Here is a 16,008-nt window from a genome sequence, read left to right on the forward strand (position 1 = left end):
GGAGGTGAGAGGTAGAAGAGAAGTAATTAGAGGCAGAGATCTGGGAGTGGCTACAGAAAGGCTGCAGACAAAGCCCTGAAAGTAAACTGAGGTCACTAGTGGCGGGGCTACAAAGGAAGGGGGCCAAAGGAGTGAGGATTAGGCTTGGAGATTTGGCATTTTCAGAGGGAAGGAGAAAGGCAGGAAATTTTGAAGACAGGAGGAATAGTCAGAGAGGTGCAGCTCAGAGCAACGACTTGTAACAAACTGGCTGATAAGACAACTTAACAGCAGACATGAGAACTCCTCTTATGGGATGGAAGTGTGTTGAGAAAAACTGTGATAAGCTGCCAGGGTGACAGGGGTGAGAGCGAGGAAGTAGATAGCGGGAGAAAGTTTAACTATCCGGTGCTGGAAGTGAGGAACTTGAGATTGGGGCTGTGGTGGAGCAGAGAAAAGACCAGAGGGCTGGGGAGAGGGAAGGATGGGGGTGGGGAGGGGTGAGGGGGAGGGGTGATAAGGAAGGTAGAGGGGATGGCCTAATCCCTTTGTAGACCGGCTGAAGGGCTGTTACAAAATTAGGGCTCTAAAGTGGCTTTCATGGCTCTCATGAATGCTCTGTATCTCTCCAAACCTTCGTTAAAATCTGAAATGCACCGAAGCCTGGTGTGTGCACTGGGGGAAATCAAGGAAAGGGCAGATTGTCTTTCAGGTGTGGAACAGGGATCAAACAGGGGGAACAGTGAGTATGAGTGGAAGACATTCTATAGAAATAGAGGTTCAGAGCCAGTGGCCTGAATCCATAACCATACCAGAAATTTGTGAACTTTGGGGAGGACACTGGACTTCCAATGGACATGGAATGGGGGAATAGCCAATTTCATCTAAATCTTGAGACATTCAGACTCTAGCTGACACCTGTGGTACAACCTTATGATGGAAGACATGCCCTTCAATAGTTATTCCTTCTGGGGCTTCCCTGGTGGCGCAGTGGTTGAGAGCCCGCCTGCCGATGCGGGGGACGCGGGTTCGTGCCCCGGTCTGGGAAGATCCCACATGCCGCGGAGCGGCTGGGCCCGTGAGCCATGGCCGCTGCGCCTGCGCGTCCGGAGCCTGTGCTCCGCAACGGGAGAGGCCACATTGGTGAGAGGCCCACGTACCGCAAAAAAAAAAAAAAGAGTTATTCCTTCTGAATGAACTAAATATGCTGGTGGATTTTAGAGAGTGAACATGAGCGAGGAGAGCCCTCAGTGAACTGGTTTGGAGATTTAGTAGGGTGCAGGGAGAACACAAATCTTAAGGCAGCATTACATAGCTCACATCAGCTGTAGCAGGGCAGGCTGCCCAGCTGTGAGTCATTAGTTTAAATTGTCCGCTGGAGAACATCTCTGGGACTTTTCTGGTCTATTTGCTCATGAGTAATTGTTTCCTAGAAAACTTTTCCAGCCCCCAAATGTTCTTCCTGAGCTAGAAGGATAGGATCTAACAGATAAGGCTGCTGCAAGCAAGGGGTCAGAGGCTTCAGAAACCTGTTCTTGCTGCCTGTCCTGCAGTCACTGTGAGGGTTTGTCAGGAAGGGAGCTAGGGAGGGAGACAGCTTCTGTGCCTGGAAAAGAACAGAAGCTGAGGAACTTGGCTAAGGGACCACGGCAGGGCTCTGCACTTTTCCCCACAGACACTGATAAGACTTTTCCTGTTATTAATTTGTGTAACAGACCCAGGGTGTACGCATGTTTACGTACACATGCATCCCTGAGCAACCGAGGAAATTTTGGCTGACACTGGGAGAAACATATGATAATCAAATAAAATTTCTGAAAGCACCTTGCTTATACCCTGTCAAAAAGTTGATGATTTTTAAGATGTGATTCAATAAAATGAAATGATGGCTTTCTTCCAGTTATTTCATAATAGTTATTCTACCAGGCTCTCCCAGCTTGCCCAAAGAAATTAGAAACAAAAGAAGTGAAGAAAATACTAGCTTTCTCAATTCTCTGGTTTTTTATAATAATCACCAGATATGCTGAAAGATTGTATGAAGTTTGTGAGTGTACTTGGCCTTTATGGATTTTGTATTTCTTAGCTACAATTGCTAGTGAACATCAGTTATGGAGAGGTGCTGCCCAATGGTTGAAGAGGATGGTGTATATAGTGTGACAGATTATATTTTTCACAGGCGCCTCAACAATATCTCCTGCTCCATGTATGCTTCTTACAATGTGACATGGACACTCCTCCCATTGAAAGGTGGGGGTCCGTGTCCCCTCTCCTCTGCCCTTGAACTGGACAAGATTTACAGCTATTTCAACCAATGGCAGAGGTGACATCATAAAGTGTGAGACAGTGTACTTTCTGCCTGTTGGAATAGTCGCCTCGGAACCCTAAGCTATCATCTAAGATCTCTGACTACCCTGAATCTGACATCCTGTGAGGAAGCCCAGGCCATATGGAGAGGCCCAGCTGAGGTTCCAGCCAACAGCCAGAATCAAATGCCAGACGTTGGGAGTGAAGATGTCTCCAGAAGATTCTAGCTTCCAGTCACCGAGCCTTCTCAGCTGAGGTCCCAGACATCAAGGAGCAGAGATAAACTGCCTTTGCTGTGCCCTTTCCGAATTCCCTATCCACAGAATCTGGGAGTGTAATAAAATAATTTTTCACCCTATTAAGTTTTGGGGTGGTTTGTTACAAGGCAATAGTAATTGGTACAGATATGAAACCAGGAGCCCTATGTGGTCCCCGAGTCCTCCTGAGATACTTTGTGGAAGAGTTAGAGCTTCTTGGAATACTATTTGAAACAAACCTCTGGACTAACCAAGGGCTCCAAATCCCGTGTTTCTAAGAAACCTGGAATTTAATAGCTTTATCAAGAAAGAGAATTGTCTTGCTCAGTGTTATGAACTGAATCGTGTCCCCCCAAAAGATGAAGTCCTAACCCCCAGTACCTGTGAATGTGAACTTATTTGGAAATAAGGTCTTTGCAGATTATCGACTTAAGATGGCGGCATCGGGGTGGGCTCTGATCCAATATTCTGTGTCCTTATAAAAAGGACAAGTTTGGACACAGAGACACACACAGAGATAACGCCATATGAAGACGAAGGCAGAGATTGGGTGATGCATCTATCAGCCAAGGATTACAAAAGATTGCCAACAAACCACAGACATATGGAACAGATTTTCCCTCACAGCCCTCAGAAGGAACCAACCCTGCTTTCACTTTGATCTAGAACTGTGAGACAATAATTTTCTGTTTGTTTAAGCCGCCCAGTATGTGGTAGTTTGTCACGGCAGCCCTGGGAAAATAATACATTCGAGAACCAGTTTGAACAGGAATGATGGCCCTTTATAGCTCCAAGGCCCTCAGTTAATGCAAGTTAGGCCTCTTGATTCATTCAGCAATATCTTTTCAAGGTCCATCTCATAGAAGTCACAATGGGAAGCACTTTAGAAAAATACAAAGATAAATTAAGTCTTGGTTTCCACAATCATTGGAACACCAACTCTGGAAGGAGAGATATGATAAGTCCTAAAATAACCATAGTACAGCTGATAAGTGCCCTAGATAATGAGGCATGTAGAAAGTGTTAAGAGAAATTCTAAATAAGCCTTAAAATTCTTTTAAAAAGTCTCAGTGATCTTAGTACAAGTAGAGCCAAAGTTAGATTTGGATGGAAAGAGTTGAAGGTAGAAGGGGCATTTCTATGAATGTCTAACACTCAGTGGGTCCCTGGCTAATCGATTAAAGTACATAGGTAAAGTAAAACTCCTTTATTGTCAGGTCTATTTAAAGCATTTATAGAGTCCTAGATACATTTTTGTATAATGATTGTTTCCTCCCTGTACACATAAGAAAAAAATGTGTATGAGTCTAAACATTTTAAAACAACCTAGAATGCAACTTCTGTCTTACAAGCATTTACTACAAGGTTTTAGAGTCAACTTTCAGGCATTTCTGATGCAAGTTCTTTTTTTTAAAAAAATTTTTATTGGAGTATAGTTGATTTACAATGTTGTGTTAGTTTCAAGTGTACAGCAAAGTGACTCAGTTATACATATATCCACTCTTTTTTTAGATTCTTTTCCCATATAAGTCATTACAGAGGTGAGTTCCCTGTGCTATACAGTAGGTTCTTATTAGTTATCTATTTTATATATAACAGTGTGTATATGTCAATCCCAATCTCCCAATTTATCCCTTCCTCCACCTATCCCCTGATGCAAGTTCTTGATCAGATTTATAATTAAAGCTCTCAATAGTCACTAGTAGTTTCTTTTTTAAAAATTATTTATTTTTATTTACTTTATTATATCAGTCTCTGAGTTAGGAAAAGTTATTTGAAAATAATGGTCTAGTTAGTTTTCCATACTTGAGATTTGATTGTTTTCACACTGTTCGTAGAACTGAAGGGCAACAAATCAGCCTTAGATTAGAAAGTTTAGAAAGTGCACTGAGCATCCTTTATCAGGAGGTTCCCCGTTGACTCACACCTCTACTCCCCATACTACCCCACAACAAACAAAAGCCTCATGTAATATAAATCAGGTATTTAATCCCTCTGACATTTTTCATATTTCCCATTTGAAACCAATTCAGTTTCTTTAAGAGGTTATCTGGACTTAAAATATTTATGTAGCTAAATATTTAGGCTGAGTAGTTTTGATTGAAGCTGAATCTCTAGTTTTCAATTTCACAAGCAGAAACTCATTTTAAATACTTCCTCAGTTCTCGTAATAACCTAGAATGGAAAATAATCTTAAAATTACATATATATATATATATATATATATATGAAGTACTTTTCTGTACACATGAAGCTAACACTACATTGTAAATCAACTCTACTTCAATTAAAAAGAAAACAAAGGGGAAAAATACTTCCTCAGTAAAGTTAGGGCAGTCAACATCCTGTCTTTGTTTCTGGATGCATAAAACAGCTAAACCTGTTAGCATGCTGATATTGTTAAGGCTTAGAATGTGACTCCCAAGAAAATATGCAAGTTGCATCACCAGAGGCTAGAACCTGCGGAGAATTAAGAAAAAACCCTGAATAAATAATAAGTCCTGAATAAAGTCTTCCTTACCATTCTAACAAGTGTCAGATTAATTTTTTCGTTAACACCACTAAGAGGTCACTAACGTACATGGCCTCAGGTTTTTGTTGAGATTGGCTACATCATAAAGTATTTTTCATAAAGCAATTTAAATCATTAAGAAATATAATTTATACATACAACTCAATGGGCATAAATGGAACACATCAACTATTTCATAAACTTGTGGACATTTATTTCTCAAGCTTACAATGATTGTAGCTTCACATTTTGCATTGATTTTATTTATTCTTGGACTAAATCAGCCTGAGATGTTGAAAGCTGTTCAAATGTTACTTAGAGTGTGATTTTAACAAAATTATTCCACATAATCTATGTGAAATTAAAACAGAATCCCAAGAACCTTTTAATTCAGATTGAAGAAATGTAATTTTTTCCTATACCAAAATCTCTGCTGAATAGTTGGTTTTTTTTTCTTAGAAGAACTATGGAGGAGATATAAAATGCAAAACTTGCATGTTGCCTCTTTGTGTCACTTTCCCCAAGATCTGTATTACATGAAACTAAATAAGAATGGAACTAAACACTTTTTTAATGGTGCTGTCTAAATGTAACCTGAGTTGAAATAAAATTAATTCCACAACAAGGACCTACTGTATAGCACAGGGAATTATATTCAATATCTTGTAATAACCTATAACATAAAAGAATCTGAAAAAGAATCTATCTGTATATGTCTATATCTGTATATCTGAATCACTTTGCTATATACCTGAAACTATCACAACATTGTAAATCAACTATTCTTCAAGTAAAAAAATTAATTCCTTAAGTGTTTAAAAAAATAAAGTCCATCTTCTAATTGTTCCCAAACTTTACAAAAGAAGAATCCCTGAATCAAAATAATCAGAATGGTCATTGCCGTTCAGATGTTTGGTAATAAAATCTTTGCCTAATGTTGTGTTTTTTATGCAAAATCTCCAAACTCTGAAAATACTTCATCACTTATGGTATGCCTGATCACATAAATGTTTACTTGTACGTTGCTTTTTTCAAAAATATTTAAATATGAAATCTAAACTATAACCTGTATTCAAAGATTTACACACAAAAATAATGTAGCTTACGAAGAGCTTTTCACTTTTTCCTACTTGGATATTTAGGATGACATTCAAATGTACATTCAGAAATATGCAGGCCTTATGCTATGGCTATTTAAGTATCCCACTGAGTCTAAAATTGGCTTTAGTGACTACTCTCTTCATATACTTCTCCATCCAAATCCAAGTGCTTATCTTATATCTTGCTAGCCAACAATAATGAATAACTGAATCAATCTAGTTAATTTCAGTGTTTATCTCAATATTCTGTACAAATGAAAGGACTGGCAGATGGGGCAGTGGAAGGTGGCAATGGACAAGAGACTTTTTCTTATGTGCAAATTGCACTGAAATCACCAGATGTCTCTAATCTGCTGCCCATCTCAGTTCTTGTCTACAAAGTTTCTCTAGAGCTCTCACATACTCCCTTCTAAGTTTCTGATACATACATTCGCAAGGCCTCTCTCACCACACTCACAATCTTTCCTCATCTCAACAGTTCTTCTCCAAAGGATTATCAGTAAAATAACTGAGTCTTAAATAACTATAGAAAAATATGTAAAGTGACAATTTAGCTTTGAAATTTACCAGTCACAATTTTCTTATGCGTTAAGTGGTACATAAAGTTTTCTTATAAAGGGCTTCCCTAAGCCTGGGGTGTTATGTGTTTAACTAGGGGAGGCCTTCTGGTTGTACAGAACCATTCTGATTTCTTCAATGACAATCATTACCATAAAAGTATTTACTGAAAGCTGGGCTGGACAGCCATTGTACAATCTGATCTGGCAAATGCACAGAAACTGCACTCCAGATTACACAGTAAGGCACTAATTACCCAAATGAAACTCCAGGGGCACCTTGGGGAGATGCAGTACAGAGAATTAAGGAAGGAAATAATTAGTCACAATTGCAGAAAGTAGCTAAATACAAAGTGAAAGAATGCATGCAGCCTATTTCCTGCAGAGTGCAGGAAGCCTTAATAACAGAATATGCAAAAATACAAGAGAAATCCAAAAGAGAAACATGATTTCTACAAATGAATAAGAAAGGGACCAATCTCAATTTTAAATTACAAAAATGACTTTATTTTTCTGCTCCTATGTACTACATAGCCAAATAACCTTAAGACATTGTATCATGAGTTTACACTATGACAGATCAACTTTCAAGCATTTTCTTGACAGTCTTAGAGGTTTTGCCCGCATTTGACACAATCTGAACACATACAGCGATAGAAAACAAGCAGCAGAAGGAAAACTAAGTGACCACGTAAGGCATTGAGTTTCAACCCTAGTAAAAATATTCATTAAATAGGCAGAATCGTATGGGAGAGGGAATGGTATTCAGCAGAAAGCAAATTTATTCCACATCCGAAACCATGCGTAGGGACTGTTATTTAACATGGCCGAGGAATTAAGTTGTTCGAAGTTATATACCCCTTTCTAAGGTCTTCTAAATAAAAAAATTCCTTGGGGTGGGAGGAGACCCTCTTCTCTCTCCCCAGAAGGAATTCAAGGATGTTACCTTTATCAGTGAAAGGCTCTGGGAGGATGGAGTAAGAGTGGACAGCTAGTTTGGAAGGATGGTATGTAATTGTATTAGAAGCATGTCACTGCGGCCTAAATCTGAAAAATCAATGGCATGTCTGGTCGAGGCTGTCCAGGCTTTCTTACAATGTATCTGAATAGACAAGAAAAAAAGTGAGAAAATCTTACCGACCCTTGAGGCATTCCCCTCACTAATAACTGTGCTGTTTTGCTATGGAACCCTATCTACCCTGAGTTCTTGAGATTCTACCAAAAATGTGAATCGCTTGAACGGCATTATCACATTCAGGATTTATAGGAGAATGTAAATTGAATCTTACTTTGGTCTCTAAACACAAATGGAAATTGTTTTGAGGTTTATCTTATCTATTCACTACTACTTATTGCTGACGGTTTTCATAAAGATGGGTCATGAGTGTTCACTGTTTTAGAAAATATATCATTACTACTGATCAGGTATTTGGTAGGAAATTAGATTAGAGAGTAAAATACTCCTTAATAAATGGACTTTTCTTAGAATTAGGAACATAGACAACAGCAAAACCCTTGGGGGAAATGATAACAAGAGATGTAAAGATTTTTTCTTCTCTTTCTTATAACAGAAATCATAAGATAGCATATTGCAGAAATGTGGACTTTCCTCATCCCAAGTAACCCAAGGAAGATTCCAGGTTGCTTAAGCCCCTCTCTATAAAGATGGCTTCAGAGGCAGATAAGGAGGCACCTCTAAATGACCAAAGTATTCACAGCAGGCTTATGTCCCAAGCCTTTCTGAAAAAGCTGTGCCTCAGGATGCCATGGACATTGTTAGAACTCATTACAGTAGCTACATTGGAAACCTAAGGCAGAGAAAGGTGGGTGAATGAACAATCAGAAAATTTACCAGTGTAAATAACAGGTTTCACTGTATCAAGAACATTTATATTAAAAGTGTTGTATTAAAAACAAAGCAAAGTGAAAACCTAACATATAACTAGTTTTCTGAGATGTGGTCTTCTTAGGTGAGTTCCACTGGGATATACTTAGATGCTCTGTTTCAACCAGACCATCCCCAGACAACTGTTCTACACTTAACCATTAAAACTGACCAGAAAGCATACTCACTATGGGTGTCCAATAGCCATAGGATTTAAGAGTACATATGATGCTTTTATATTTACATAAGCTGTTTCTCATGAGTCTTATAGAAGTTGGAGAAATAGAGCTAGTTGTTCCTTTTTAGCAAGAGCACTTGTAAAAATACAAAAAGGATTGGGTTAATACCCCTTTTAACACTGAGTTGATTCATTAAAGAACTTTAGAAAAGTCAGCAGTTCATTTACCTGAGTTTCCCAGTTAAAGGCTAAAGAGTAATTTAATGCTTTTCACTTAAGAATGTGAACAAAAATATACAATATTAAAAAGGGTCAGGGTCAGAAAATTTAGACTCAAGATGAAGTTTGAACATTTTGAATTTTTATAAAATCTAACAGAAACATCTATGAATTTTCCTTCCTAGTTAAACCATAAAGTCATAGAACTATATTGATTTACTGGATGTTATTTAGAACTTAGGTTAGGGGTCAGCCTGTGAAATCATTAAGAAAGTGAATCAAATTCTTTTGGCATTTTGAGCAAATTGTCACAAAGACTAATTATTAGTGACTTCAGTTATGAACACATATGAGATTATGAGTTAACACCAGATAAAGATTTCAGCATAAATATGATTTTTAACCTGAATAGGTCCCTTTTAAGGGTGATATAGAAAACAACTATAAATTTTATCCAGAAAAATAGTGCACCTAGTGTTTTACCAGTAGTTATCAAAGCTCACCTTGCAACAGGGATATTCTTGTCATGCTCAGCCACGGACAACCTTCCAGGTTTGTTTGTTTAAAACAGGTAGGGCTATGTTTCTAAATATAACACATTGTTCATAATCAGGATCCTAACAACATTCTAGAATTGAATATTTTATCCTACAAGAAATATAACCATGTTACTATTTTAAACATTTTGTTTCAATTCCAGGGCGAAATAAGCCAGCTATACAAAATCACCATTGTAACACTTAAACACAGAGCAGAGACAGCAAAGCATTTTGGTCTACATGATTCAATTATTAAATAGATGAAAAGCATTTCTTCCCCAAATCCTTTACCCCATGAAGTATCTTAACATTTAAAACACAATTGAGGTACATATATCTGCTGAGTAGTTCCCATAGCTGTGTTCCATGTATGACTCAAAGTAGCATTAAACAAAGTCACCAGGATCAAGGGGTAAATTTTAAAAGCAGCATCTTGAAACCCCAAACCATCTTTCTACTTTTCTTCGTTAAGTCACAAAACTTCCTTAGGTCAGACTAGGGTTCCGAAAACAGTGTGAATTTGGAGCATAAAACAAAATTCCCATGATAGGTAGCACTGGTCCTGGATTGAGGGCACAAATAGTGCTTTCATTTTCCTGTTCTATTCAGCTTAAAAGTCAGTGAAAGCTTTTGCCCAAGACCCATACTATGTTGGATGCTTAAGCACAGAGATAAATAAAACTCGGCTAACCACCAGGCAAAAATTATTTCTATCTACTTAGCAATTTATTCACACTTAAAAAAAAAAAAAGGAACAGAACCATTTTAGATGAGATACTTTTTTTAAGCCAAAGAGAGCAGACTTTCTGTGCTTGCATCACTAGCATTTGCAGCAAGGGCAGGCTTGAGGGAGACAGATTTATATACGTACATATACGTGGATTATTTCGTGTAACAGGCAGAATTTGAATAGAGATCACCGCTTCCACACTACCCAGAGGAACCAGTGTGCCTGCCTGGAGTGCACCAGCTCTTTAACAGAGTGCTTTAGTAGCACTTTTTTTTTTTCCCATCGGAGGTATTCACATATCAAGATATCAAAGATGATTACGTTACTAAAAAACAGGCTTCTGATTCTGATTTTTAAATTTAATTACCTATTTTAATTAAAATAAATTAGCTTTTCTAAGGTTGTTCACTAGAACTACATACAATATTGATATTAAATGGGAGGAACCTCTGTATTTCCTTTTCAATGATATTTTTTAAATGTTGGTAAAAATGTAAATCAGTTAAATTATAAATGACCAATTCAAGCAAGCTGACCATGGGAGATTATTGTCTTTACTCACTTACAAAATCCTTGCCTAAGGATAAATAACTGTCAGGTATGTGAAAGAATAGAATTTAGGGTTCTGTTGGAGGCAAGGGGAAATTTCAAAAATAATAGTCTATGACAATGCCCTTATGTGAGTTTACACTCCAGAGAAGTGTTTTCTGTAGAATGAAATACTTGGCCAATGGAGAAAGCAGCTGGAATTAAAATAACTAGCACAGATTCCTTGGTACACATACAATGAAAACAAAAATAAGGACCCTGTACAGGTGTAAACAAGCTAAAAATGACCTTGGCAAAATATCTTCATCGATTTAAAAAACACCAAAAGCATGCAACTTAAAATTCCCTTCCCTTCACAAGAATGAACTGAAAAACCAAAACAAACACAACAACCAAAACAAAAAAACAGACGGAACCATCTGTTTCTGTCAGTAGAAAACAGTAATAGATACATTAGGTTCCAGGACAAATAAAACTTTAAAATATTAATATTGAAAAAATACAATTAAATTTTTATTAAAAATACATACTCCTTACTCAGTCTTTGTGTACATTTTGCTTTGTGTGAAAAAGAAAAAAATAATAAAATAGGAAAGGCATTAAGACTACCTAATTATTTACACTGTATTTGGTATAAGCATGTTTCAGTCAAACTTTAAACAAAAATAAGTTATTCTGTTTTCATTTGCTCCCGGACATCAGAAGGCAGGGTTTCAAACAGAGCATCTTCTACAACTAAACCAGCTCGCTTCAGAGCCCGACAGTCGCCCAGTTCGGGAGGGAGAATTTCAAAGTGATTGCCTTTAACATCTAAATAGGAGAGAAATAGTAAATTTCCAATTTTTGGTGAAAGTACTGATAGGCTGTTTTTCCCAATCTTCAGAGTTTTGAGCTTCTTACAGAAATAGAGTTCATCTGGAAGGCTCTCCACTTTGTTACAAGTGATGGAAAAATACTGTAAACTTTGTAGAACTCCGATCTCAGGCGGGATAAATCTAATGTCATTGTAGGACAAGTCCAGGTATCGGATCTTGTTGCATAGGAAGAGGTGGGAAGGCAGCACCTCTATTTTATTGTGACTAAAGAAGAGGCGCTCCAGGCTGGTGAGTTTCTTTATATGCTCTGGGATGTAGGTGATGCTGTTATGCCACAGTTTTAGCACTGTCAACTTTCTCAAGTGCTGGAAGCTAACGATCTCTTCTATAGATTTCAGATTATTTTCCTTGAGGTCCAATTCCTGGAGGCTAAGCAGGCTGAACACGGCGTGAGGAATGCGCTCCAGGTCACAGTGGACCAGCTCTAGCTCTGTCAAATTGGTCATCTTCTTCAGATTGTTAAGCATCACCAGCTTGGTGCCATCGTTGTGTATGCACATCTTCTGGAGATGGCTGGAAACATCAACCACCGCCTGCGGGATTTTGGAAACATTGCTTTTGATAGAGAGAATTTTAAGGCTTTTGAGATCCCGCAGAGACTCAAGGGTGATATTTTTGGAAATATCGTGACTTAGAGAGCCAACCAGGTAGAGCTCCTCCAGGTTCCGGAGGCCATACATCCAGGGGGGCAGCTCCCTCATATCATCAAACTTGACGCTCAAGACCTTGAGGTTCTCCTTCAGGAAAGAGAGCGCTGCACTGTGGATTTTGACCGAGCACTGGTGCAGAGAGAGCTCCTGGAGATTGTCTAGCTGCGCAATGGTGGCTGGTATCATGACATTCTTAATGATTTCAAGTTTTAGAGACTGCAACTCTGTGATTTCAAAAACAGTGTCTGGAAGGCCAGAGAGCATGATGAGAGGCAACTCCAGGCGGTTATGGGCATTCGTCTGCAGCTTCTGCCTCAGTTTATCCGGAGTCCACTCATTGTTTAAATTCAGCTGCTTTAATTTGTTTTCACTCACTTCAGATAGGAACACTGCAAATCTCTTGGAATACAGAGGGTCGTACTGATCTATCATATGAAGCATAAAAGCAAAGTCATTTTTCACGTCTGGAATATCATCAATTCCAGTTTCCTGCCGGACATACTCAAAAGAGTACTCCCTCAGAGAACGGTAGAACAGCCAGTATAAGGTATAAAGGCACGTCAATCCATAGATACTTACAAAGCACAGGTAGCAAAAGGAGAGTTTTGAGAACAAGTGTGCCATGGTATGATTGCAAGAAAAGTTTTTATATCCAGTCATGTCCTGAATGTCAACATTACAGTCCACTGTAAATTGGACTTTGGAAACCAGGGCGCTATTATATGCAATGATGATTAGGAATTTTATAACCTTAAGTACAGTCTGACGAACATACATAGCATATAATATATCACCTTCTTCTACGTGCAGCCTGAACTTCTTCACCTTCTCAAATAAAGCCTTCGCTTGCTCACCCTCCTTCTTATCTAGAGCCCCTGCAGTGGATTTGTCAACCACAAACTTCTCAGGAATTGACTTTAAAGACTGAGAGTTGACCAGGCTGCCTTCTGGACCAGACTGGGTGGTGTTGGACCTGCTCATGTTGTTCTTCCTGTTGTCCTTTTCTTCTGAGTCCTCCCCAGACACTTCAGATAAAGCCCGTGTGGTCCAGGGAGAGTCAAAACACTTCCCCAGGATTGAGATGAAATGTTCTATTTTGGAGCTGGAACCAGGGAATTTGAACCAAAAGTTGCTACAGAGCATGAAGACCAGGGTATGGATGAGGACAAGGTAAGGGAAATACTTGGCGTACCAGTGGAGGGCTCGCTCATAGCACATCTGGTTAATAAAGCTGTACTGCTGAAGGTCCAAATCTGTCTTCAGTCCTTTCATTTCCACAGTGACTGGGTTAGTAGGAGATGGTTTCGGTGGAGGCAGTGGGGTGGTACTGGCCACTGCTTGAGAGACATTCGAAACGGAAGAGTGGTTCTGAGAAGGCTGCACTCTTTTTGGAAGGCAGATTATCTTGTCTTGCATGACCTGAAACAAAGAAATAATATTTTCAAATTATATTACTCAAAGAGCTTTCATAATGTCATTAGTGTGAAGAAAGCAGCAATAACATCCAATAAATGTCCATTTCCTTTGCCTGGAGAATACAATGTTCAATTCCAGCACTGAGATTTTTATTCTTAGCCCACATGTTGGAAAAATGAAATGTATCGATATATCTTTGTTCACCATGTCTAACTCATGACACAAAACGCAGCAGTTTTGTTAGGACACAGAACGATTCACAACAAAATAAATATTTAAAGAACATTCATGTATTTAAAAAAATTTGCATTTCTTCTCTCACTGAAGCCTGGGAGAATCAGTCATTGGTCTGGGAAGTACATCCTCTTATCAGACTCAGTCTTGAATTGGATGGCTCCCGAGATTTATATAAGTTTCTGTATGAGAAGCATTAAAAGGAGGAAATACGGGAGAAATTCCTGTCTTTATCGTTGCCTCTTTTCTTTCTATCCATATCTTCGACATGCATAGATGAACGTGAATGGCTTCAGTAAAATGGGAATTTACTAAGCTTTTGTAAAAACTATTTCTTCAGAGAAAGATGAAAAAATACAGAAATGTTCGATAGTAAAATAGTTATGTCTAAACTTGCTGCTTTTCACACAAAATATCACATCAACTTCTATCCCTCTACCAATGCTTCAATTTGTTGAAAAGAATATTAAGCCCTAAGAATGTCCAGCGGTCTCATAAGATTGCAGTTTGGGTAACAGAGAACACATTCTTTCTGAAGATGAGGTAGGATGAGGCAAAATACTCCTTCGATCAACCTGGAGGAATCACCCCCAGGAAGAAGTACACGTAAGTGCAGTCATCTGGACAATAAGCAAACAGCTCAGAGAAAGAATAATAACCAAGAAATTGATGGTAATAACATGGAATTAATAGTGCAGGGGAAGTCTATTTGTACCTTATTATGTCAAATGGCTGAAAATCCATAGTGTATAATGATTTCGCAACAGCAAAGCTCTTTTTGTTGATTCTAGAAGTAGAAACTGACTCTATTACAAAGTAGACTACTATGGCATGAGAATATGACCATAACCTGATGACATGGGAGATACAGCCCCATAGAGAGAAGTATTTACAAGGTTTGACAATGCAGTGGAGCATCCGACCCTTAGTTGAGTGTCTGATACATAGGAGACCGCCAGTATTTGCTGAGAAAGTGAATGAATCTAGAACTGACACTAGTCCTTCCAATTCAGAGTTGCATAGGTCTGGGTGTAGACCACATGCCTCCTAGGGATGAAGATAAGGATGGTGATTATAGTGATGACAGCAACAAACTTTCTGTTGTATTTAATATGCAATCCTATTCCAATAATGTCATGGGTATTAATTATTTTAATTGTCACCTTAACCTGATGAGGCAGGTACTCCTTTTATCCCAATTTCACAGATGAGGAGACCAAGCCACGGAAAGGTTAAGTAATTTGCTTAATGTTATCAAGCCCAGGCCACCTGGACCCAGAGCCCACATTCTTATTTTATTTTATTGAATTTCTAGGATTAAACCAAAAAGATCTCAATTTGACTTTATCCTGAGTAACAAATTACCTTATATAAATTATACATATTTTAGGGGAAAAGCTTATCTCTCCCCACATCCTATGCAGCTAACAATGAAAGAATGAGGTTAGGAGAAGAGAGGAAGTTTCATTTATAAATATTTATAAAGGCTCCAGCCTAAAAGATATAGCAGGGGGCTACTACTTACTACGTAAATCAAAAGAAGGCAGGGAAGAAAAACAAATGTAATTGCATTCAGAGGGTTCAGTGGCTAGAGAGGTGTGAGAATGTTTGAGAATGCCTTCAAACATTTTAATCACTTACCTGATGTTAAACATGCCCACGTTTGTGGGCATATATATGTCTAGTTATAATTATATCCATAAAGTATTGCCAATCCATATGTCAAATATTAGAAAACTTAAGTATTTTTCCTTTAAGTTTAAAATAAACATAAATCTTTCATTTTAATCTCATCTCAATGGGGCATCCTTTATATTTCTTGGAGTTCAAGCACTCTACCTTGGAAACCTCTGGAACAGAAAATAGTAAGAGAGGGCTTCCCTGGTGGCGCAGTGGTTGAGAGTCCGCCTGCCGATGCAGGGGATACAGGTTCGTGCCCCGGTCCGGGAAGATCCCACATGCCGCGGAGCGGCTGGGCCCGTGAGCCATGGCCGCTGAGCCTGCGCGTCCGGAGCCTGTGCTCC

At 38.6% G+C, this 16,008-nt stretch overlaps 1 protein-coding gene across 3 annotated transcripts in view; it reads right to left on the reverse strand.

Annotated features, from left to right (window-relative positions):
• Positions 1 to 11,028: 11,028 nt before the first annotated feature.
• Positions 11,029 to 16,008, reverse strand: part of LRRC8C (leucine rich repeat containing 8 VRAC subunit C) — an 87,723-nt gene continuing 82,743 nt past the window's right edge. For all 3 annotated transcript variants that reach the window (XM_024119671.3, XM_024119670.3, XM_024119672.3), the window contains one exon: positions 11,029 to 13,753. In XM_024119671.3, coding sequence (XP_023975439.1) covers positions 11,480 to 13,753 — 2,274 coding nt within the window. In that variant the 3' untranslated portion in view covers positions 11,029 to 11,479. The remainder of the gene's footprint in view (positions 13,754 to 16,008) is intronic.

Source organism: Physeter macrocephalus, chromosome 4, assembly GCF_002837175.3.
Source record: "Physeter macrocephalus isolate SW-GA chromosome 4, ASM283717v5, whole genome shotgun sequence".
Lineage (NCBI taxonomy): Eukaryota > Metazoa > Chordata > Mammalia > Artiodactyla > Physeteridae > Physeter > Physeter macrocephalus.